Source organism: Eschrichtius robustus, chromosome 1 (genome assembly GCF_028021215.1).
Source record: "Eschrichtius robustus isolate mEscRob2 chromosome 1, mEscRob2.pri, whole genome shotgun sequence".
Taxonomy (NCBI): domain Eukaryota; kingdom Metazoa; phylum Chordata; class Mammalia; order Artiodactyla; family Eschrichtiidae; genus Eschrichtius; species Eschrichtius robustus.
The window spans coordinates 150,440,531-150,465,271 of NC_090824.1; the positions used below are offsets into that span (position 1 = coordinate 150,440,531).

General features: G+C 35.2%; 1 protein-coding gene across 2 annotated transcripts in view; it reads right to left on the bottom strand.

The window, feature by feature from the left end:
• The window catches only part of LRRC28 (leucine rich repeat containing 28), a 174,164-nt gene that overhangs the window by 122,741 nt on the left and 26,682 nt on the right, over positions 1-24,741 (bottom strand). For both annotated transcript variants that reach the window (XM_068556923.1, XM_068556913.1), the window contains exons 4-5: positions 18,701-18,738; positions 17,917-18,054 (exon numbers count right to left, since the gene is read on the bottom strand). In XM_068556923.1, coding sequence (XP_068413024.1) covers positions 17,917-18,054; positions 18,701-18,738 — 176 coding nt within the window. The remainder of the gene's footprint in view (positions 1-17,916; positions 18,055-18,700; positions 18,739-24,741) is intronic.

The following is a 24,741-nucleotide window of genomic DNA, read 5'->3' on the forward strand; positions in this document are numbered from 1 at the left end:
CTAAAATTAAAAAAAAAAAAAAAGCTTGTACACAAATGTTATTAGCAACATTATTCATAACAGCCCAAACTGAAAACAATCTAAATGGCCAATTAACTGGTAAGTAAACAAAATATGGCATATCCATACAATAAAATATTACTCAATAATAAAAAGAAACAACCTACTAAAACATAAAAGAACATACATGTAAAAAAATCTATGCTAAGTATAAAATAAGCCAGATAGGAAAGACTGCATATTATTGTACATGATTCCATTTTTATGAAATTTCTAGAAAAGGCAAAGCTATTTATAAAAATAGAAACAAGATTAATAGTTGGATGGGGGTGACAACAGGGGCTAGCAACAAACAGGCAATAGAGAATTTTCTGGGATGATGGATATATTCTAAAATTAGACTGTAATAAGGCTTCCTCAACTATGTACACTTAATAAAATTCAAGAAACTGTACATATAATAAATTTTATGCTATGCAAATTGTACCTCAATAACGCTATTTTAAAAAATCAATGGGCAACAGTTTAAATAAATTATTAACTCATGCTAGGAACAAAATTACTGACATTGTCATAAAGTTTAAAAAGATATTGTCTAGAAGACTTTTAAAAGTGATATGGAGGAAAAAAGTTATGTATACATCACACTTTGTAAATCAGTTCTAGATACTGCCCTAGAGATAAGGAAATCAAAGTTCTATTCCTTGCTTTACCATTTATGTATCATAACTTTACATGTGTTTCTGATTTAGAAGCAGAAATATAAACTATGGATAGGAAATAAACAGACATAGTATGTAAATCCTCATACCCTACTATGTCATGTCTTTTAGCAGGAGAAGCAAATTTTCAAGACTGTCTTTCTATACCTTTTATAAAATTAAATCTTCAGAGTCAGTACAAATTAAGGATGTTGCATATTAGTGAGAGAAGGAATATCAGAACCCATCAAGTTAAAACCTACCTACCAAATTGGATAAGAAAATGGAGAAGCAGGGATCAAGTAACATTAATTTTATAGGCTGTTGTTTTATTGAAAGTGATAGTTCATAAAGCTCCATGGCATTCTAGGTATGGGAAACTTAAGATAGCTTTATCTATTAAGTTCAAAAGCAATATCACAGGACACCATAGGCAAACCAAGAACAGTAAACTAAAATACGTATGGTGATTGGCACTTTATAAAAAAAATTCTTAAGAAGTAGAGAATAGGTAAAATTATTACTAATTGTTGATTTACAGATCTGATTTGATCTACTATATTAAGAACCTGAAAAGACAAACAGATTAAAACTTTCATTTTTCCTGTATTTAAAATTAACAGTATTCTGTAGTCTGTATTTCATATATCACTCCCTAAAAAAAATATAAGTATTTGGTTCTTAAATTGCTAAATAATTTAGGAATTTGTTATGTGTAGAATACATATTCAATTATGCCATTGGATCATTTCACTTTAAGTGAAAAAGTCATGGAAATTTATCCCTGAAGACCCCACTTGTGGGTATAAAGACTGGAAGACAACACTCCATATACACAAGCCAGTATGAGTGATTATTCCTTCACTGGTTATGCACTGATACAGAAAAACTGTCTCACATTTTCAAATGTGTAGTATTCAGCCTCCTGATGATCTCAGGTAATAAAAGAATTGCACCGCAAAAATCATAATTTGGGTTTGAGATATATACAACAACATGCATAACTGTGCATACTTTAAAAAATATTTTCCAATGTATATTTGCTCTGCTTTAAGTTAAACATATTTTTCAAAGCATCAAAGAGAGCAGAGTAGAAGGATGTGCACTTACCTCCTCTTGAGAGAGCACTGAATTCACAACTAACTGCTGAACAACCACTGACAGGAAGATGCTGGAACCCACCAAAAATGATACTCCACATCCAAAGACAAAGGAGAAGCCGCAGTGAGATGGTAGAAGGGGCTCAATCACGATAAAATCAAATCCCATACCCGCCAGGTGGGCAACCCACAAACTGGAGAACAATTATACCACAGAAATTCTCCCATTGGAGTGAAGGTTATGAGCCCTACATTTGATGACTATACTACAAAGCTATAGTCATCAAAACAGTATGGTACTGGCACAAAAACAGAAATATAGATCAATGGAACAGGATAGAAAGCCCAGAAATAAACCCACACACCTATGGTCAATTAATCTACAACAAAGGAAGCAAGACTACACAGTGGTGTAAAGACAGTCTCTTCAACAAATGGTGCTGGGAAAACTGGACAGCTACATGTAAAACAAATGAAGTTAGATCATTCTCTAACACCATACACAAAAATAAGCTCTCAAAGTGGATTAAAGACTTAAATGTGGACTTCCCTGGTGGCGCAGTGGTTAAGAATCCACCTGCCAATGCAGGGGACATGGGTTCGAGCCCTGGTCTGGGAAGATCCCACGTGCCGCAGAGCAACTAAGCCCATGTGCCACAACTACTGAGCCTGCACTCTAGAGCCCATGTGCCACAACTACTGAAGCCCATGCGCCTAGAGCCTGTGCTCTGCAACAAGAGAAGCCACCGCAATTAGAAGCCCGCGCATCACAACGTAGAGTAGCCCCCACTCACCACAACTAGAGAAAGCCCGCATGCAACAATGAAGACCCCATGCAGCCAAATGAATTAATTAAATTAAATAAATAAATTAAATAATTAAAAAAATTTTTTTAAGTAAAAAAAAATTTTTTTAAAAGATTTAAATGTGAGACTGGACACTATACAACTTGTAGAGGGAAACATAGGTAGAACACTCTCTGACATAAGTCACAGCAACGGGCTTCCCTGGTGGCAAAGTGGTTAAGAATCCACCTGCCAATGCAGGGGACACGGGTTTGAGCCCTGGTCCAGGAAGATCCCACATGCCGCGGAGCAACTAAGCCTGTGTGCCACAACTACTGAGCCTGTGCTCTAGAGCCCACTTACCACAACTACTGAGCCCGCACGCCACAACTACTGAAGCCCGCACACCTAGAGCCCATGCTCCACAACAAGAGAAGCCACCATAATGAGAAGTCCATGCACCGCAACAAAGAGTAGCCCCCACTCGCCACAACTAGAGAAAGCCCATGTGCAGCAACAAAGACCCAATGCAGCCAGAAAAAAAAAATCCCAGCAATATCTTTTTCAATCCATCTCCCAGAATAATGGAAATAAAAACAAAAATAAACAAATGGGACCTAATTAAACTTAAAAGCTTTTGCACAGCAAAGGAAACCATAAACAAAATGAAAAGACAACCCACAGATTGGGAGAAAATATTTGCCAATGATGTGACCGAGAAGGGATTAGTCTCCGAAGTTTACAAACAGCTCATAAGGCTTAATATCATCAAAACAAACAACCCAATCAAAAAATGGGCAGAAGACCTAAATAGACATTTCTCCAAAGAAGACATACAGATGGCCAAGAGGCATATGAAAAGATGTTCAACATCGCTAACCATTAGAGAAATGCAAATCAAAACTACAATGAGATATCACCTCACACCAGTCAAAATGGCTATCATCAAAAAATCCACAAACAATAAATGCTGGAGAGGGTATGGAGAGAAGGGAACCCTCCTAAACTGTTGGTGGGAATGTAAATTGGTACAGTCACTATGGAGAACAGTATGAAGGTTCCTTAAAAAACTAAAAATAGAGCTACCATATGACACTGCAATCCTATTCCTCGGCATATGTCTGGAGAAAAACATGATCCGAAAGGATACATGCACCCCAGTGTTCATTGCAGCACTCTTTACAATAGGCAAGACATGGAAGCAACCTAAATGTCCATCGACAGAGGAATGTACAAAGAAGATGTGGTACATATATACAATGGAATATTACTCAGCCATTAAAAAGAATGAAATAATGCCATTTGCAGCAACATGGATGTACCTAGAGTGTCAAACTGAGTGAAGTAAGTCAGAGAAAGAGAAATATCGTATGATATCACTTATATGCAGAATCTAAAAAGAAATGATACAAATGAACTTATTTACAAAACAGAAACAGACTCACAGACTTAGAAAACAAACTTATGGTTACCCGGAGTGGGGGAAGGATGGGGGGAAGGGATAGTTAGGGAGTTTGGGATCGACATGTACACAATGCTATATTTAAAATGGATAACCAACAGGACCTATTGTATAGCACAGGGAACTCTGCTCAATGTTATGTGGCAGCCTGGATGGGAGGGGAGTCTGGGGGAGAGTGGATACATGTATCTGTATGGCTGAGTCCCTTTGCTGTGTACCTGAAACTACCGCAACATTGTCAATCACCTATACTCCAATATAAAATAAAACGTTAAAAAAAAAAAGCATTTTTTAATGCATTTATAAGAATATTTCTTTGGTTACTCGACTGAAGATTTAATAATTAAAATTTTAATCTTATTTTACTTGTAAGAAATTTGTACTTTCCTTCATAAAAATGTACATTTATATTTTAAAAAGAGGTAAAAATGGATGAAGGAAAGAGAAATTCTGAGATCTATTACTCTAAACATCTATGTATCTTTCAGCTATTTTTTCCAACAAACTTTTGTGTTAGGACCTAAATGTATGTGTAAATAATATGACTCCTACAAAACCTGCTGTTATTCCTAAAAAAATAAATAATAAGACACTAATATTGGTACTATAAATTCATACTAAAGTGATGAATACCAAACTTTTTAAATTAAAAAGAAAAAGGTCATCAAGACAGACCTGCCAGACTTTGATTCTCTTTCAGAATAAGTCAGGAGCAGGGAAGTCAGCAGATCCAGCTAAGAAGTAGAAGAGACATACAACCAACTAATAGCATTTGTTATAAGCATATAAGGACATTCATTTTTTGAACCCTTTGTCACTTCCATAGCCACAGTTTTTATTTCAAGTTCTCTCACCACCTTATAAATACCCAGTGAAAACTACAACAAATTGCTCAAAAACATCAATGTATCTGCTTAATATGTTGATTTTTTATAAAGAAATTGAAAAAAACCCAAAGAACTGTGATGCCAATTGTGTGGGGTGGGGGCAGGGTGAATTTGGTAACAAACTAAATTTTGTTTAATTACTTCTCATTACATCAATCCTTGGCAGATCATAATGCTTTTTCTGCACTAAAACAATCATTAACTTTAAAATTACTTGCAGAACAGACAATCTGATTTAAATTAAAACCTTTAACAAGATAAAACAGATGAAGTAACCAATAAGCATGTTCAAATAACACATGAAGAAACAAAACAAAATATTTTACATGTTGAAGACATTATTTTTTAAGAAATACATATTTCAGCACATCACCTATATTCTGCCAGTTAATTTTTCTCCACAATTGTATTAACATGAAACTGTAATTTTCTGATTATATCACAAAACAACAGTATACTGAAATCAAGGTAGAAAAATCAATTAAAACCATACAACAACCATGAAAATATAACCTTTGTTTATGTATCTACTTAATACTTGCCTTTCCCAAAGATTGCTTAATAAATGCAATATATCAAATCACTCTATTAACATAAGAAATACATGCTGAATACTTGAAAGCTATGAATGAACTGCATAAAAATGAACTACAAACCCAAGTTTTGCCATATCAAAAGGTATGATAGAAATTACTCCATGTCACCTCCAAAATACTGCAAGTTGATTTGAATAAAAAAGTAAAATCTCTGAATTCCCATTAATAGGTTGTGCCTAAGAAAATACATAAGTTCTGAAGAAAGTTTATTCCAAAAGATTAAGAATACTTCTACAGGGCCTCTCCCTGGCAGTCCAGTGGTTAAGACTTCACCTTCCAATACAGGGGGTGTGGGTTCGATCCCTGGTCGGGGAGCTAAAATCCCACATGCCTCGCAGCCAAAAAACCAAAACAGAAGCAATATTGTAACAGACTCAATAAAGACTTTAATAATGGTCCACATCAAAAAAAAAAAAAAATCAAAAAAGAACACTTCTACAATTATCAGGGTTTTTTTTTTTTTCTTTTAATATTCCTAATTCCTGGTCTTCAAAATAAACAAATGATTATTACCCAACACGGGCTTCTATTCCGGCAACCACACACTTTTAGCAAATTATTTCAATGAAGGATTGAAATAATCCTCGAAAGATTTTAATTGGGGAAGTAGTTTACCAAATCTGTATTTTAGAAGGATAATCCTGGAAGCAGTGTGGATGATAGACTATGAGACAGATACATTTCAAAGACAAAATAATGGAAAATATCCAACTCCAAGTCATTTGCTCTTGCACACCACGTAAACATCAGCTCAGTCCCTCACATCATGCCTGACTTCTCTTTAAACTCTCTTCACTTACCTCAGTACTGTCTTCAAGGTTCCCATACAGCACCAAGCTTGTAATAGACCATGGAGTAGAAAATTGTGTACAGAAAGGGAAGAGAAGCAGCACTGCGTGTGAAGTGAATTTGGCAGTATTCCCCTTAAAAGATTTCAAATTAGATCACTGCTGTGATGATATTAGCTGCTTTGAAATCTTTTCACAAAGGAATGGGCCACAGAAAGGAATTCAACATGCCTTAGCCAATAGTATGATGGGAGAGGCTTTCCAAGTCTGAGGGCTCAACTTTTCTCCTTTTGCTTTTTTTTAAAAGTATCATCAGAATGAACTTTTGTGTTTCTGACATTTGGGAAGTTTTCCACCACTTCCCTTCACACCTTTCCTAAAAAGGGGTATTTTCTGTATTTATTTGCACTGAGAAGGATGCATAGTCCAGAAAACAATTTTTTTTCTTTTAGAAGAATTTTAATGGTCATTTTGATTCTAAGACTTTTGCCCAATTTTCAAAACTTGTAAGAGTTTTAAAATACAATTTAGAAGTTTTAACTCTATTTGTAAACAGATTTTACAATATGTAATAGTATTGACAGATTTTTTTTCTGATAAATCTGTTTTATCTAATCTAGTACACCAAAATAATTTTATGTAAAAGTCTGAATTAAAAATATATATAATACTATAAAGTCACTAATATATGTTTAACTATATAAAGTTAACTTTACGAATAAAGTACTATATGTGTTACAAAGAGACTAATAAAGTAGATGGAAGTCTATAAGAGACACTGAAAGAACAGGTTATGAATATGAGTTTAGGACTCTGGTAGACAATTTATTCATTTATTCAGTGGTCACCTAGCAAACTGAGGGTAGGTAGATTGCTAGATTTTTATCCCTATATACATTAGTTGCCAAAGTATCTGAACCACTTGGCACACTACCAAGATAATGACCAACTACTAACACACTCGATACTTTTCTTTTCTCCACCTAGTCTTTTTTTTTTTTTAATAAATTTATTTATTTATTTTTGGCTGCATTAGGTCTTCGTTGCTGCGTGCGGGCTTTCTCTAGCTGCAGTGAGCGAGGGCTACTCTTTGTTGTGGTGCACAGGCTTCTTATTGCAGTGGCTTCTCTTGTTGCAGAGCACAGGCTCTAGGCTTGCAGGCTTCAGTAGTTGTGGCACACGGGCTCATTAGCTGTGGCTCACAGGCTCTAGAGCGTAGGCTCAGCAGTTGTGGCACACGGGCTTAGCCGCTCCGCGGCAAGTGGGATCTTCCCAGACCAGGGCTCTATCCCGTGTCCCCTGCACTGGCAGGCGGATTCCTAACCAATGTGCCACCAGGGAAGCCCTCCACCTAGTCTCTTCTTTGGAATTTCATAGTTTAAACTATTTGACAATAAAATATTATAAAGCTCCTTCGAAACCTGGCTCTGGATTTTGTACCCCTTCACTGTCCCCAGTTCCTCTAGTACACAGCATGGTATTTTGAACGGACAAATACTTTTCTGTTGAGTAGGTGAAACAGTAAGTGCCCCAGGTCATGTAGATAACCCTGTAAAATAGAGAAAATCTATTTACATATATCGATGACTATACATATATAGCCTGGTAACACCAGATGGGACTCTGCCAGAGATTAATTATTTACATTTTTTTCGTGAGAAAAGTGCTAGCTACGTTATTTTGCCAGTACTGATGTAGAATCAGTGAAAAGCTGTCTCACTGGGAAGGTAAATCACCCTGAATTACTATGGTATCCACCCAAGGAGGGTAATACGGGGGTGAACAACCTTGATTTTTTGGCGGCAGTGGCACAGTAAGATCCTTTGTGCTTTGAGGATTCAAAAAGAAAGCTGCTCTCTTCTCCCTTTCAGTTGATCACTAAAGAAGAAAGAGAACACAGGCACAGTGAAACCAGGGCTGACCCAGTGTTCCTGGGGCCACCCATCATTCTTAGAAACTGAAACCCACGGAATGCAAACGTGGAGTACCGCTGACCAGGCCTGTACCTACAGGAGCGGGGTCAGCACCTCTGAAGAGTCACAGCAGCCTGCACTACTATCGGTCAGACTATGCCAATGAATTTTCAGCAGGTGGGCAGCAAGCAACAGGGGAAACTCTAGAGTGATTGGGCTTCCTAGGAAGCCTGTCCTCTGGAGGAAGAAGGCTGACCCCAACCTCCACATTAGACCAGTGAGCATAAAGATTTCAGAATAATTTGGTGGCAACAGGACAGAGCTAAGAAGAGATACTAAATTTCATTTTAATAAAGCAACAGAGGCTCAACTGGAGGAAAAATAAATTTTAAGAAAAAATGATAAACTTGACCATACTTGAAGCCTGAGTTTTAGAACAATTCATGCTAGTTATATGTAGTATGTATTTCTGTTTTTGCATGCTTTTATCCATTTAAGTACAACATAGACTGCTTTTCTTTTTTAAAAAATTTATTTATTTATTTATTTTTGGCTGCATTAGGTCTTCGCTGCTGCACGCGGGCTTTCTTTAGTTGCGTCGAGCGGGGGCTACTCTTCGTTGCAGTGCATGGGCTTCTCATTGTGGTGGCTTCTCTTGTTGTGGAGCACGGGCTCTAGGCACGCAGGCTTCAATAGTTATGGCACGTGGACTCAGTAGTTGTGGCACGTGGGCTCTAGAGCGCAGGCTCAGTTGTTGTGGCGTACGGGCTTAGTTGCTCCGCGGCATGTGGGATCTTCCCAGACCTGGCTCGAACCCATGTCCCCTGCATTGGCAGGCAGATTTTTAACCACTGCACCACCAGGGAAGCCCCTAGACTGCTTTAACATTTTCAATTTGGGCTAAAAAATCCTTCCCTTTTTGGTACGCAGAACAATTTTTCAAAGATAAAACCATTTAAAAAAAAAAACAGGCTGACTTATATAGCAGATGTAAGCAACATCTTTTCTGACTCCTAGTTACATTTTGCTGTTTGTCTGCTACCATAATCTTCTCTCATGGGAATTCACAGAGTTTACAGTGAATCACAGCACCAGGATTCTCTTTACTATCAAGGGGCAGCTGGATTTTCTGATTCTTCTAATATTCATTGGCCTTTGTGGCCAATGGTGAATCACAAAGTATTTGGCAAGTTGCTCTGCACTGATGGAAATCTTTCTCCAGTAATCCTTTATTTGTAAGTACACTGTACTTCCCTTCATAATAGATAATGTAATTTTACTTAAGTTAGAAAAAGCCTTTGGAAGAAAATGAGTTTAAATTTATTCTGTAACAAATAATGTTATAGTTGTGATACTGGAAGTAGGAGAAGGCAACATATAAATGTTTAAATGGCATACAAGTTATATATATAAAAGAATGCAGGTAAGCAATCAGATGAGAAATCAAAGAACATCTAATAGGACTTCCACTTCCAGATATGACAGGGACACTGATACCAGACTTGCCTCCCACCAAAATATAGCAATAAAACTAGTCAAAAATATATGAGGCAACTGCTTTCAAGCAACAAACAGGAAACAAAGGACTCTGATCATTGAAATAAGGTAAACACCCCTTGTGTCCCAAGCTGGACAAGGCTTTCTTGCCCACAACACAGGGAAGTGGAACCTAAGTAGAACCTTGCAGTCTCACACTGCTAAAGAGACAGAGATCACAGTTTGGGAGGCTGAAGCAGCTGGAAAATGCAAGACAAGGTACCAAAGAGGAAACAGCTGTGAGAGGGTGAAGAGGGGCTTAATAAATAACATATGCGAGATCACAAAAGAAGTTACTGGAGTAGAAGACAGATACACAGATATCATCCAACCTCTAGATAAGGAGGAAAAAAAAAAGATTAAAAAAAGAACAAAGCCTCAGTGACCTGTGAAACATTATCAAATGATCTAATGTGTGTAACTGGAGTTCTTGAAAGAAAAAAAAAATGTGGGGCAGAAAAATATATAAAGAAATAATAACAGGTAACAGGAAACTTCCCAATTTGGGAATCAAGAAAAGCCCTTGCAGGATAAATATAAAAAATCCTACATTATGGTACATCATAGACAAACTGCTAACACCAAAGATAAAGAGAAAAATTTTAATATAGCCATAGAAGAAGACATATATGGGGTAACAATGATACAAATTACAACTGACTTCTCATCAGAAACAATGGGATCAGAAGACAATGGAAAGCTGTCTTTAAAAGTGCTAAAAAAAATTGTCAACCCAGACTCCTATATCCTGAGAAAATATGCTTCAAAGTGAAAGGTGAAATAGACATTTTTGCATTAAGAGAAACTGACATAGCTCAGTAGAACTATGACAGTAGAACTGCACTACAAGAAATATTAAAGAAAGTATCAATACTTTAGGCTGAAGAGAAATGATACCAAATAAAAAAGAGATCTATAAGAAAGAATGAAGAGCACGGGAAATGATAAATATATGGGTAAATACAAAGAATATCTTTTTTAAAAATTATTGTGATTTCCTTTAAAGATAACTGACCATTGCAAAATAAACATTATATTGTAGGGTTCATAACATATATAGATATAAAATACATGATACAATAACACAAAGGAAGGAGGGTAAATGGAAGTATACTATTGGAAGGTTCTTTTTTTTAATATTTATTTATTTATTCATTTATTTTTGGCTGCTTCAGGTCTTAGTTGCGGCACATGGGCTCCTCATTGCAGCACAAAGACTTCTAGTTGTGGCATGCTGGCTCCAGAGCACATGGGCTCTGTAGTTGTGGCACGCGGGCTCCAGAGCGTGTGGGCTCTACAGTTGCAGCACGTGGGCTCTCTAGTTGTGGCATGCAGGCTCCGTAGCCCTACGGCATGTGGGATCTTAGTTCCCCAACCAGGGATCAAACCCGCATCCCCCACACTGGAAAGTGGATTCTTAACCATTGGACGACTAGGGAAGTCCCTGGAAGGTTCTTAAAATTTATATTAAGTGGTACAGTATCCTAAGTAAGCTGTAATAAGTTAAGGGTGCATATTGTAAACTGTAAAGAAAAACCAATAGAGGAAATAAAATGGAACACTAAAACATACTCAAGTAATCCAAAAGAAGACAGAAAGTAGGTAGAGAAAGAAAGGTAGAGAGGAACAAAAATCAAATTGTGGTAGCCTGTGAGGGAGGAGAACTTAATGCCAATAAGAAAATAAAAAGTCAAAAGAGTTGTCACTTACACCCTAACCATGAGAAGAAGTTGGATAAGCTACGTAATTATAGTTTCTAAAATTTTTCAGAGACTGAGGACACCCAGAAACCAAAATCAACTCCAATAAGTGATAAGCCCATTTTAAAACAGAAGAGATTTCCAGTTGCTATCACCCTTGACTGTAATGGGAAGACAAGGAATCTGCCACAGACAAGCGCTAAAAAGAAACCAGTCTAACTTTGAAGGGCTATGTGTGGACTGGCATACCAGCATAGAATCCAGAGCAGCCCCCGACACAGAGAGAGGCTGTATGAACTACCTGGCCCCCCTTCACACTAACTCTTTTCCACTAGTTTTCACCAAAAATGGGGGCAAGAGAAGAGAGCTGAGATCTTCTCCCCAAAGTCCTCTAGGCTTTGAGCTAAGGAAGACTTGAGGAATGGAAGATAACAGGAAAGCCGAGAGAAACTTTGCAGAGGCAAGACCCACCTTCAGAGTACAGGGCAGCCATACACAGGTCAACGATGGGGCAGCAGGGCTAAAAGAGCTCTCAAGGCACAGAAAGCAAGGGGCAGAACTAGAAAGCAAAGAGAATTCTTCAGCAACCTAAATCCGGCCACTGGTCTGTAAAGCAGGGAGATACCGCCTACAATTCAAAAAGAAGATTTGGAATAGTCCACGAATACATTAGAAGGTGCTCAATACCATCAGTCAAGAGGGAAAGACAAATTCAATTAAATACAAATTAAAACAATGTAATGTAACTTCACATCCATTACTACAGCTAAAATAAACAAGCAAAGCCAAAAAACAGACAACACCAAATACTAGCAAACATGCAGAGTAACTAGAACTCTCATATATTTCTGTGAGAAGTGTAAAATGGTATAACTATTTTTAAAACTGCTGGGCAATTTCTTATAAAGTTAAGCATACACCTATATTATGAATCACATTTCTACTAATAGGTATTTACCCAAGAGAAATAAAAACATATATCCATAAAAAGTCTTATACAAGAATGTTTATATTAGTTTTATTGATAATAGCCCAAAGCTAGAAAAAACTGACATGTCCATTAAGAGGAAAGTAAATTATAAATTGTATGTTTATACAATGGAATTCTACTCTGCAATAAAACAGGATGAACTACGGACACATGCAACAGCATGGATGCATCTTGAAACCATTATTTTGAGTGAAAGAAGTCAAACAGAGAACATACTATATGTTCCCATTTATATTATTTTCAACAACAGACAAAATTAATCTATGGTAAGAGAAATCAGAATAGGGTTTGCCTATAGCAAAAAGATTGACTGGAAGTGGCATAAGAGAACATTCTGGGTTAATGGAAATGTTCTGTATCTCAAATAAGATGTTGGTTACATGGGTATACACATTTATCAAAACTCACAATTGTACACTTGAGCATTTCACTGTATGTAAATTTTACCCCAATTAAAAAATAATCAACTTTAAGAGAGGACAAAAATATGAAGAACAAAAGTTAAAAGAAAAATAATACAAGAGAGGAGAAAGCCATGATAATTGTTAAAGTTAGGTATTGGGTATACGGGGGCTTACTATTCTATCCTGTCTACTTTTGATTGTGCTTAAAATTTACCACGATAAAAAGTTTTTTTAAAAGGCAACTGAATAATAGTGTATTGTGTATTTGAAGTTTGCTAAGAGAGTAGATCTCAAGTGTTCTCACCACACACTCACACAAAAGGTAACTTTGGGAGGTGACAAATATGTTAATTAGTTCGATTGTAGTAATCATTTCACAATATATACATATGTCAAAACATCACACTGTATACTTTAAATATGTACAATTTTTACTTGTGAAAAATGAACAAAAATTAAAAATAAATTTTTAAATATCACAGTAAAAAAAGCCAAAATATTCATTTAACCTTTTCCATATGGTATTTAAAATATAAACCCACAACACTCATTGCCAAATAATATACAAAGTTATTGAAAAAAAGGGAGGAGGGACTGGATCTGCTCAGAAAAATAGTGCTTCAGGTTCCAAAGTTCTTACACCACAGACTATGATTTCAATAACATTAGCCAGAAGATTTTTTGGGGGGGGAGGTAATTTGGAACGAAGTTAAACCCAAACTATTAAATTAGTCTTATCTTTCAGGTTGGGGTCTATGGACCAAGTCTGGAAGATTTTGAAAGCAGATATACCAAGCACCTCTCTTCATCCATGGTGCATGATGTCTGTGAGAACTTGTCAGAGCTCCACACATATCACCTAGGTGGACCATTTCAGTGTTTTCTGGCCATTGCTCCACTACCAGTATCCATATCACTGTGGCTGAGGACTTTTCTGAAACTGCAGAAGGCTGCTGCTCTGTCCATGTGCGTACATGTGCAGCATGCCAGAAGTAACAGAGAATTAACACCCACCCTCCCACCCAATCAGCTCTCAACCATAATTTTTGGAAGTTGATGTTGAAGTACTGTAGCTCTTTCAGCACTTTAGTGGGATGATTCTGAGGGATATGTTTCACACAGAATTAAGCTCTAGTTGCCCACTGTGGTGGCTGGTGTAGGAGTTCAGAGTATGCCACCCCAAAATATGCCATCCTGGTGTACTGATTATTTTAAGTTAAAGGCACTGAAAAACAGCAGATGCAAGAAGAGCACTCTAAGCTTCCTTCTTCTTCCTGAAAGCAGGAGATAAAATTCCCATGCAAAAGGTGTAACCCCCATACCAGGAGGAAGGAAGACATTCTTATGACCAGAGACAGGGAGGTGAGGCCAAACGACAAACAAACCTTGTTAAACCAAACCTTATCTTCCTAGTCACTTTTCTACAAATAACTGCCCTTGCTCAAACTCCTTTGTCTTGTCACATTTTCACAATTTACTACTCATTGTCCAACCTAGTATATATGTGTTTGGTTCTAACTACACTTCTTTGGGTCTTCATTTTTCTTATGAAGGCTCCTGTGTACATGTAAAAATTACTAAATAAAATCTGTATACTTTTCTCCTGTTAATCTGTCTTATGTCAGTTTCTCAGGCCCAGCTACAGGGCCAAAGAGGGCAGTACACTTTCCCTATACCGACTTACCAACATACTCTTTATAGCCTGTCTTCACATTTCTATACCCATCATCACCCCACGCCAATGATCTCTGTACCTCCTCCAAAATTACTTGAGTTCAGGTAACTAAATAAATAAATAAATTAATTAATTAAATAAATAAATAAAATAGAAAGGGTACAAAGCATACTACAAAAAGGAAAAAACAGATGACAGAATGAACCACTTCACAGACATACTACTGATCATGCTGTTGCTAACCCTGGACTTCCTACTATTAATAAGAGCTTTTGCAATTTCAAAGCATAACAGTTAAGTAAATAGGAGAGTTCAATATACAATTAATCCTATACCCCAGACAGGCTGTTTTACGTCTTTGGGGCAGCTATGTTACATGGAGCTCTTTTGTTGACAATTCACAGAAGCCAACTAGAGTTAGCTTAAGCGCAAAGTCTATGGGCCTTAAGAACAGAATCAGTGATTGGGAAATTAAAGAAAACTTAGGAAGTCTCTGCCTCCATCTTCTTTCTAGTTATCTACTTCATCTTTCTCTCCTTGTTTCCCAGTCCACATGGCTACTACCAGACCTCACAAGATTACACAGTATTGTATATAGAAGCCCAGAGAGAAAGAGAGCCTGATTTTCTTTCTCAGCCTCCGCTGTTCTCTCTTGTTCTCTTTCCTTCTCCCACATCACCTCTTTCAAAATGCCCAGGGAGAGAAATGGTCCTGCTTGGGTCAGGTACCTACACCAGGACCAATCAACTGTGGAGAGAAAGCAATGTCACAAGGTAGAAAAATGGCAGTACTCTGCAATCCAATAGAATGGGGGAAAGGGACATTCCCAAAGAATGGGTATTGGCAAACAACCCAAGAGAATCAACTATATGAGTCATGGATCTGTTTGAGAAACTGATAAAAACATTGGACCTTCTTCACAGCAATATGTACACACTCACAAACACCAAACTGTCCATACAATTTGAGGGCATTCATGAAGCCCCTGTAATCCATTCTCAGATCCTAATTTTAAAACTCTCTATTATCCATTTAGATATTTTAAATGCTTAAAATTTTTTAAATACCGCTCTTAAATTTTCAAATTTTAAATACTGAATGTGAAATTACATTCAACGGTTTTTCAACCACAAAAAAATACACATAATAAAATATTAAGTCTTTCACAGGAATATAACACGTAAGAAGTCTATACTAATAACATGGACTAGGTAGAAGAGGCTAACAATCAGATATCAATTGGAGTCTACCGTCATCAAATGGACACTATATGGAGGCCCCTCACATTTTTTACTGCAGTTAAAATAACTTTTCCATAGTATGTCCCCAAAGATGGTCAAACACCTGGGGGATGTGTACCTAGCCCCTCTCCCATTCAAATCATAACACTTGAAATTACCTCATAAAGAGATACATAAAGTGATTCAAAAAATTAGTAAGATCTAGTGCATTGCTACTTATGATGGCCTAGAAAAAAAAGTCTATACATAGTTTAATCAAAAGTTTCTACTCAAAATACACAGTTATTACTGTATGCAATTTTCTCAAAACAAGCAAAACCAAACATAAACAACAGAAATAAGCTACGGAAATAAAATCAGAAGTAAATGCCTCAAATCTATTATGAAACAGGTGAGATATAAATTTAAAATCATATTAAAGTAGTCAGGAAACCTATACCCTCCACTGGTTACTAGGAAGCAGTCAATGACATTAGTAGCATATCCTTAACCTCTGAGAGTATATAATGGAAGGAAATGGCCACATTTTACCACAAAATGTTCTTACATTACAGGAAAAGACAGAAAAATAGAAAACAAAGAACAATGTTTTAACAGAGAGTTGTGTTACTCAGACGTTCTTTATATGTATAGAAAAAGGGGCTTATGAATACAGTACTATACCTATGCATTTTGATTCTACAACATATCTTGTATAAACTTCATATATGAAAATACTATGAAAATCTAAAATATTCAGTATTATATCCATGTGTTTTGATTCTATAATGTATCTTGTGTAAGTTTCATATATGAAAATACCCTGAAAATCTAAAGTATTATCTTTGCTGATATATTTTCTAGACAGTCTCTGAAAGAGAATCTAATTTCCTGAGTATGTGAATACATAAACTTGATGAAAGCTAGAATGATGAAACACCACTGAGTCTGATTACATACAATAAAATTTAAAGATCATATTCCCACACCATACTGAAAATTTTTGTATTAAGTAGAGTTGGAAAAAGGAAGACTCTCATTATATGTGGTTAAAAAATATTTTTTTAAGCAGATTCAACTGCTATACTAATTATCATTTTTGTATACAATATTGAACCTATATATGAAAGTCAGCACATAAAGTCTAAAAATTAATCAGCTACTGTGTTTCATTTAGAAATTTCTGTACTTGAAAAACTTTGGAGAAAGTATTTTTTAAATTATAAATTCATTCATGGATTTAACATGAATAGTTTTTAACAGTTTCACATGTCCCTGAAGTTCTATGACAGGTAGTAATTTGTAATTTTGGTTGAGTCACACATTTCACTCGGATACACTAAAAGACTAGTTGGTATTCCTGAGTTACTAGGTAGAAATGATCCCAGCCAATGTGAATGACATCTGTATTTTTTTTGCTCATTTTTGAATGCAGAGTAACTCTTATGTAATACCTGAAGCACAAGTTTTTTTTTAAATCATACTTCACTTTTTAAAAAAAATATGTGACATGACACAGGACAGAGGAATCTGCAAATGTGTGGGTTCACAAAGGAAGGTCTCTGAATACCCCTTGTAAGAGAGTCAAAGGGTTTAATGGTAGCTCAGGAGAATGCAGGATTTTGGTACTATCAATAGGTACATCATAATCTAATAGGATGATCAGAAGGCAGAACTGACAATTAATTCTAGGACTCAAACTTAAATTCTGCTACTAAATTCTAGTATGATTTCACATTAAATCCAAGTTAATGTACATCATTTACCTCACTAGAGAATGAGAGAAAACACTGTATGTATCTGCTTTTTGGACACTAAAATGCAAAGTTCATATAAGTTCTCCTATGTGAAATTCAGAACTGAAGTAGCTTTTGGTACAAATATTTCACCAGGACAGTGACTTGAAGAAGCATTGATTCCAATGCACAACTGTAGTAACTGTAGCTGAAAAACATAAATGCCACCTTCTCATGTTTGCATCAAGGAAAAGACTCTGAGTCATATTTCATCCACATTCCTTAGTGTCATCCTCAAACAAGTAGACAATCAAATACTTACAAATATATCCAAAGCCCACTCCCTAGACACAAAGTAAGAAATATTAATAAAAATAGACTTGTAATATACAAGAAGCTCGTGTGCTACAGACTATGATTACCTGGAGGTAGGAATTGCAGTTGGTTATTAGCTAATCGAAGATGACGTAAAGCTCTCAGACGACCAATTTCTGGGCAAACAATTTCTAAGGCATTGTCACTAAGATCCAAACACTGTAGTTTTACAAGGGACCCAATGGCTTCGAAGAGAAAAGAAGGGTAAAAGCAAGATTAATTTGACCCAAGTGTTTTAAGACCAAACTTTAATGCAAGTACTCCAAGTTTAAATATTTTAATACTTAATATCCCTGTCTCCACGGCTGACATAATAGTAAAAACATATATCAAACTAAAATTTTTTAAAATTTTTATTGGAGTATAGTATCAAACTAAATTTTATGAAGTGATAACACTTCTACCTTAAAAAGAGCACGAATAAAAATGTTAAAACAATGTAAAAATTACTTGAATAAATAATTCATGAAATGATATATAAAGTCTTTTTTATCTAAACAAAATGCTTAACTGGATTTATTAAACTTAAAAGTTATCATTTTATTATTTACCCAATGACAGTTTATCTGATAATAAATTTTTACCTAACCATTATAACCATTTTAGACTTCTTAAATTTAATTTAATCGTAACAGTTAACTGGATTACTAATTAGAGGAAAAAAAGCTTTGAAACTAATAAAGATGCTCTATAATTAAAATTCCCTAATTTTCCAACCAAAATTGGTTTAAAGAGACAATCTGTTCTATTATAAACTATAATAGCACTATACTATCTGTTCTACTATTTAAACTATAGCACCTCCTAACTAAAAACTGGAAGTGCACTTACCTTCCGGAACCACAACTATGTTATTTGAGTGAAGATACCTAGAGGAAAAGAAGGGAAAAAACAGCTGTTATCATTCAGTACTTCTGTTAGATAATCACTCTGTAAAATGCTCACTTAGAGATTTATCAAATATAAAGGGACCAGATTTTCTTTCATACCCTACTCTAAATGTGTAACACCAAATATATGGTCATCACAGATAATTAATAATACTTTGAGAATAATATTGTATGCTAGAATTGCAAATATTAAAACTATTTGCTAATTTAGTTGCTATCTTAAAATTAAAACATACACAGTATTTTTTTCAACCTCATAAAACAAATTACTAGTTTCTCTAGTTCATTTTAAATTATTCAGGTTTTCAAAAAAACATCTATTGTGTAAAGAAAAGTCAACATCTATTGTGTAAAGGAAAATGCAACTTTTAGTTTTTAAAGGATAACTTCACAAAATAATCAAAGATATTTCAAGCCAGTATGGAGAACCAAAAATGAAGCAATTAAATACTCATCATTTACGATATCTGTAGAAATATTCAACTGTCAAGGTACAGAATATATTTCACAGCAAGAGAAATTTTGTAAATAAGAAATCAAATTCTTTTCTTAGAAAAAAAAAAAAGTCTACCCGGCTGACAAGTCCAGGCAAGTCTAAGTAAATAACATTCCCCACTGAAATATCTTTAGCACTCTCTGGTGGAGACTTCATGCAATGGTCGGCAGCCAACTATTCAGAGCAAAACAACAGTGACCAATGAAAATCACATAATAATAATTTTAAAAATAAATTTAGATCATTGATTTTGAGACCAGAGAACTAGATTTTGATAAACTATTTTCAAACCTGTTGTCTTATTTATTATACCTCATAATCACTCTTCATATAGTATATTTTAAATAGAATTTAAAATTTTTCTTCTATATATTTTAGCCTAGTATCAAATGTTAAAATGTCAATGACACAGAATAAGAAAGATACAAAATTAATAAATTTAAGAAGATTATTATATGCTGGATTAAATCAATTCTGTGTAGGTATTAACTTGCTGGGCCTAACACAATTTAAACAATTACACCATTCTATGATTCATTTTATTCCTTGTTTTGTGTATGCAGAATGATTCCATATTTTACTTTTTTTTAAATGTTTCCATATTTTAAAATCAATATTCTTTAAACATTACTTTTAGGAAGAAATATCTAACTACTTTAACAGATTACTCTAAAAATTCTTTATGCCGAAAGACTGTATATAAGTAAGTGTACACACACATTTGCATGTATTACACAAAAGGCAGAGTGCCTAGACACCAAAATAAAGACATAACTGATTTTTCAGTAATCCACAAAATTTTTGCCTCAACTCCAATTCTACCTACAAAAAAGGACCTTAAAATGTCCAAGTCAAAATATGAACTAAAGTACTATTATCATTAAAATCAAAAAGTATATTTTAACATATTAAATTTATCTACATTATAATGAAAAGCAGTAAATGTTAGTTTAGAATATTCTCAATCCTGACTACACATTAGAATCACCAGTGGTCTTCAAAATATAGATGTCCAAGGGCATCTCAATTCAAGTTGTTCTGATGTGCAGCCAATGAAAAATCATCACTGGTAGAGTAGATCAGAGTAGGTTCTGGAGCCAGACTGCCTGTACCTTAATAGCTATGTACCAGGGGAAAATTACTGACTTTTTCACTTTCTTAATCTACAGAAGTGGAGGATAATAGCACCAACAACATAGGGATGCTGTGAGGATTAAATGAATTAATAAATGTAAAGCCCTTAGAATGGAGTTCCATGAATGCCACTGTTATAATTGTTATAAGTCATTTGTAATCAAAGGCTTAGCAATTTTAAGTCACTTCTCTCTACTTAATTTTTGTAATTTCAAAGTAGTTAAAATGTTGGTGTTTTGACTAACTGGTTTTCATCATGTTATTCTTCTACTCAAATAATGCAGGAACTCTCATTCACTGCTGGTGGGAATGCATGACTGTACAGCCACTTTAGAAAATGGTTTTGTAGTTTTTTAATAAAATTAAATATAGATATTTACTTAATAGTAATATGGCAATGTCAGTTTCTTAGTCTTGACAAATGTTCAATGAAATTGTAAGATGTAAGGAGATGTAAATTGTAAGGAGAAACCTGGGCATACTGGAACTCTGTACTTACTATCTTTACAACTTTTCTGTAAATAAAAATTGCTCCAAAATTTAAAAAAAATTTTTTTATTAAAGGAACAGGACTTATACTTCCAGCCATGACGAAATAATAAGGACCAGATTTACCTAATTGCTATAAGCAACAAGAAAACCAGATGGAATATATGGAACAATTATTTTCAAATACTGACAAGAAGCAACTAGTACTATGTTCCCTGACAGAGAAGAAACAAGTGAGGTAAGCCACACAATGTCCACAGATTTATGCCTGGAGGCAAATTGTGTACTGTGGTACAAAAATGGGATCCCAAACAAAGAATGGAAGTCTCACTGAGTTATGAAGAAACATATCAGAGTTCAGGGAACCTGAGGCAGCTGAAAGTTGTGGGTACAGTTCTGGAGGAGAGGGCACTACTGAAAAAAAAACTTCAAGGGATTCTTTGACTCTTAGTTGAATTCTAAAATGCACTCCAGTCAAAAAGTAACTGAAAACCTATCAGCTGAACAGTCCACAGAGCTCATACAGGGCTAGAAAGCATTCAAGCTCTGAGCAGTAAGTGTACCAAATCCTTGTTGATCACTTGGTGCATTTAAATGAGATTCTAGAAAGGTCCTGTGTGGGTAATAGGGCTCAACTATCCCTTTAGTAGAAGTACTCTAGACCTGTCCTAACAAGCATAAAGACAGGCCATGAAAGGATCAAACTAAATTGCAAATAACTGCAGGCCAGAACAAAGCACCACAAAAAGGAAGACAACAAAGTGTAGACACAATAAAGTATTCATAAGGCCCAGCATCTAATCAAAAAGTGCTAAGAATTAGGAAAATGTGACCAATAACCAGGATAAAAAACAGTTAATACAAACGGAACCAGTATGACACAAATGATGGAATTAGCAAATAAGAACTTTAAAACAAAACAACTATAATAACTATATTCGGGTATTCAAAGAAAGATATAAACATTGTGAGAGAAATGTTAACATATAAAGAAGACCCAAATAGAGCTTCTAGAGATCAAATATACAACAAACTAAGTGAAAATGTCACTAGGTTGGATTAACAGCTTATTAGATACTGAAGAAGAAAATACTACCAACCCTGAAGACAGAGAAATATAATTTGTCCTAACTGAAGTACATTAAAAAAAAAAAAAAAAGAACAGAACTGAACAGTGTGTCAGTGATTATGGGACCATATTAAACTAACAAACATGTAAGAGTCCCAGAAGCAGGGACCAGAGATAGGGGTATAGAAATAAATATCTAAAGAAATATGCTTAAAAAATCCAAATTTGATGCAAACTATAAAGACACAAACCCAAGAAGCTCAATGAATGTCAAGGATAAAGAAAAGAAAACCACAACAAGGTACATCAAAATCAAATCCCTGAAAACCAATAGAAGAATCAGAAATTCTTCAAAGTAGCCCAAGGAAAAAAGACACATTACATACTGAGGAAGAAATATAGGAATGTCAACAGATGTCTCTTCAGAAAGTATGCAAGCCAGAAGACAATGAACGCCGTGAAAATGTTGAAAGGAAAGAAAAAAAGTAACTGGCAACCAAGAACTCTAATTCCAGAAGGCAAAATATACACATTTCAGAACTATGAAGATGAATGTAAAGCAAAAAACTATACAACTTTTAGAGAAAAAAAGCAGGAGAAAATCTTCAGGGCCTAGGACTAGACAAAGTTCTTAAATTTCTTAAAAACATGATACATAAAAGCAAAAATTGATAAAGTAGACCTCATCAAAATGTAAAACTTCTGCTCTACAAAAGAACATGAAAATAGAAGTTATACAGTGGGAGAAAATTTGTAAACAACCTATACAACCAAGGACTGTTTTCTAGAATATGTAAAGAACTCTTAAAACTCTTACAACTAAAGAAAAATATCCAAATAGAAAATGAGCAATAGACATGAACAGACATTTCACTGAAGAAAAGATAAAGATCAAAAGTACTTGAAAAGATGTTAAATTAATGTTATTAGCCATTAGAGAAATACAAATTAAAACCATAATTAGATAAAACCACACATCTATCTGAATGACAAAAATTAAAAATAATGACAACAAAATAATGCCGGCGAGATGTGGAGAAACTGGAATAATCACACATTGCCAAGGGAGAATGTAAAATGGTACAGCCAACCTGGGAAATTATATGGTAGTTTTTAATGAAACTACAAATTCAGATCAAAAGTCACAGAGTAAGGGCCTCCAAAAATTCTTTTTTTGTAAAATCAACAATAATATTGGCAAAAATTATCAGAAGCTACATGTACAGAATTCTGGAAATTAACCAAAGACTTGCAGTAATACAGGGAGGGTTTATGTAAGAAAAATGGCAAAAATCTCAGTAAGAAGACTAAGCTGTGAACTCTGGGGTATTTTTACTTGCCCCAGTCCTATACCCTACTCTCCACCTCTGCAGAAGCCTGGAAAATCACTTTGCTTTTCACTTCAATTGCAGTAGCCTGGCTAGTACCTAAAGGGGCAGAACCAAGTTGGAGTTCACTTCCAGAGAACTGTCATTGACTGTCTCATGGATCTCTGAAAGACCCCATTTGCAAGGCTGTTTTTAACTTGATCTGACTAGAAGCTTGCCCAGTACAAAAACCCTTTCCCCAATTGAGATAAATTACAGGCAATTGTTTAACTTCACTGGTGCCTGAGGCACTAGATAACAGCTGGAGCAAACAATAGACAACCAAAAACCTTAAATGAAAAAGTTGGGGAAGGAGACTTCCGGAGTAACTCTGAAAAACTCTGGCATATTTCTAGAAATCTAGAAGGTCACATGCATGCCCAGAGCTGCACATATGCTCAGGAAAGACCTGAGAAGACCCTAAGCTCTCACCTCTGCTGGACTTGAAGCTCTACATAAGAAGTGAAGTCTAAGGCAAAGTTGTCAATTGCCTAGCTGAGAGGGGAAAGCATGCCACAATACATATACAGAGACCCTCAGCAAGGACTGGGAGACTTAGCGGATTCAGGTAGGTAAGGAAATCTCTGCTTAATCATTAGCTGACCACTAAGGTAACTGAGCACAAGAACAACACAAAGATGTCTCGTCTCATCACTTCTATTCAACATTCTATGTTCTAGCCAGGGCAACTAAGCAAGAAAAAGAAATAAAAGGCATACAGATCAGAAAAGAAGAAATACAGCTCTTTATTGGTAGATGACTTGATCTTATATATAGAAAATCCCAAGGAATTCAACAACAAAAAAGAGCTAATAAATGAGTTTGGCAAGGTTGGAGGATATAATATCAATATACAAAAATCAATTGTATTTTTATATACTAGGCACTGAACAATTCTAAAGTGAAATTAAGAATATAGTTCTATGTACAACAGCATCAGAAAGAATAAATCTAACAGAAGAAATTCAGTATTTTTACACTGAAAAGTGTTCAATGTTCAAATTTTAAAACTGTTGAAGGAAACTGAAGACCTAAATAAACAGAAAGATATCCCACATTCAAGGATTAGAAGACATAATACTGTTAAGATGGCAATAATCCACAAACTGATCTAAAGATTCAGTGTAGTCGTTATCAACAATCACATTTGGCTTTTTTTTTTTTTTGCATGAATTGACAAGTAGATCTTAAAATTCACATGGAAATGCAAGGGATTTAGAATAGCTAAAACAATTTTGAAAAATAAGGATAATGTTGGAGGATCCATACTTCTCAATTTCAAAACTTACTACAAAGCTAGAGTAATCAAGTCTGCATGGTACTGGCAAAAAGATAAGACATACAGATCAATGGAACAGAAGTAAAAATCCAGAAACATGCCCATGTGTCTATGGTCAACTGATTTTTAACAAACATGCCAAGACAAT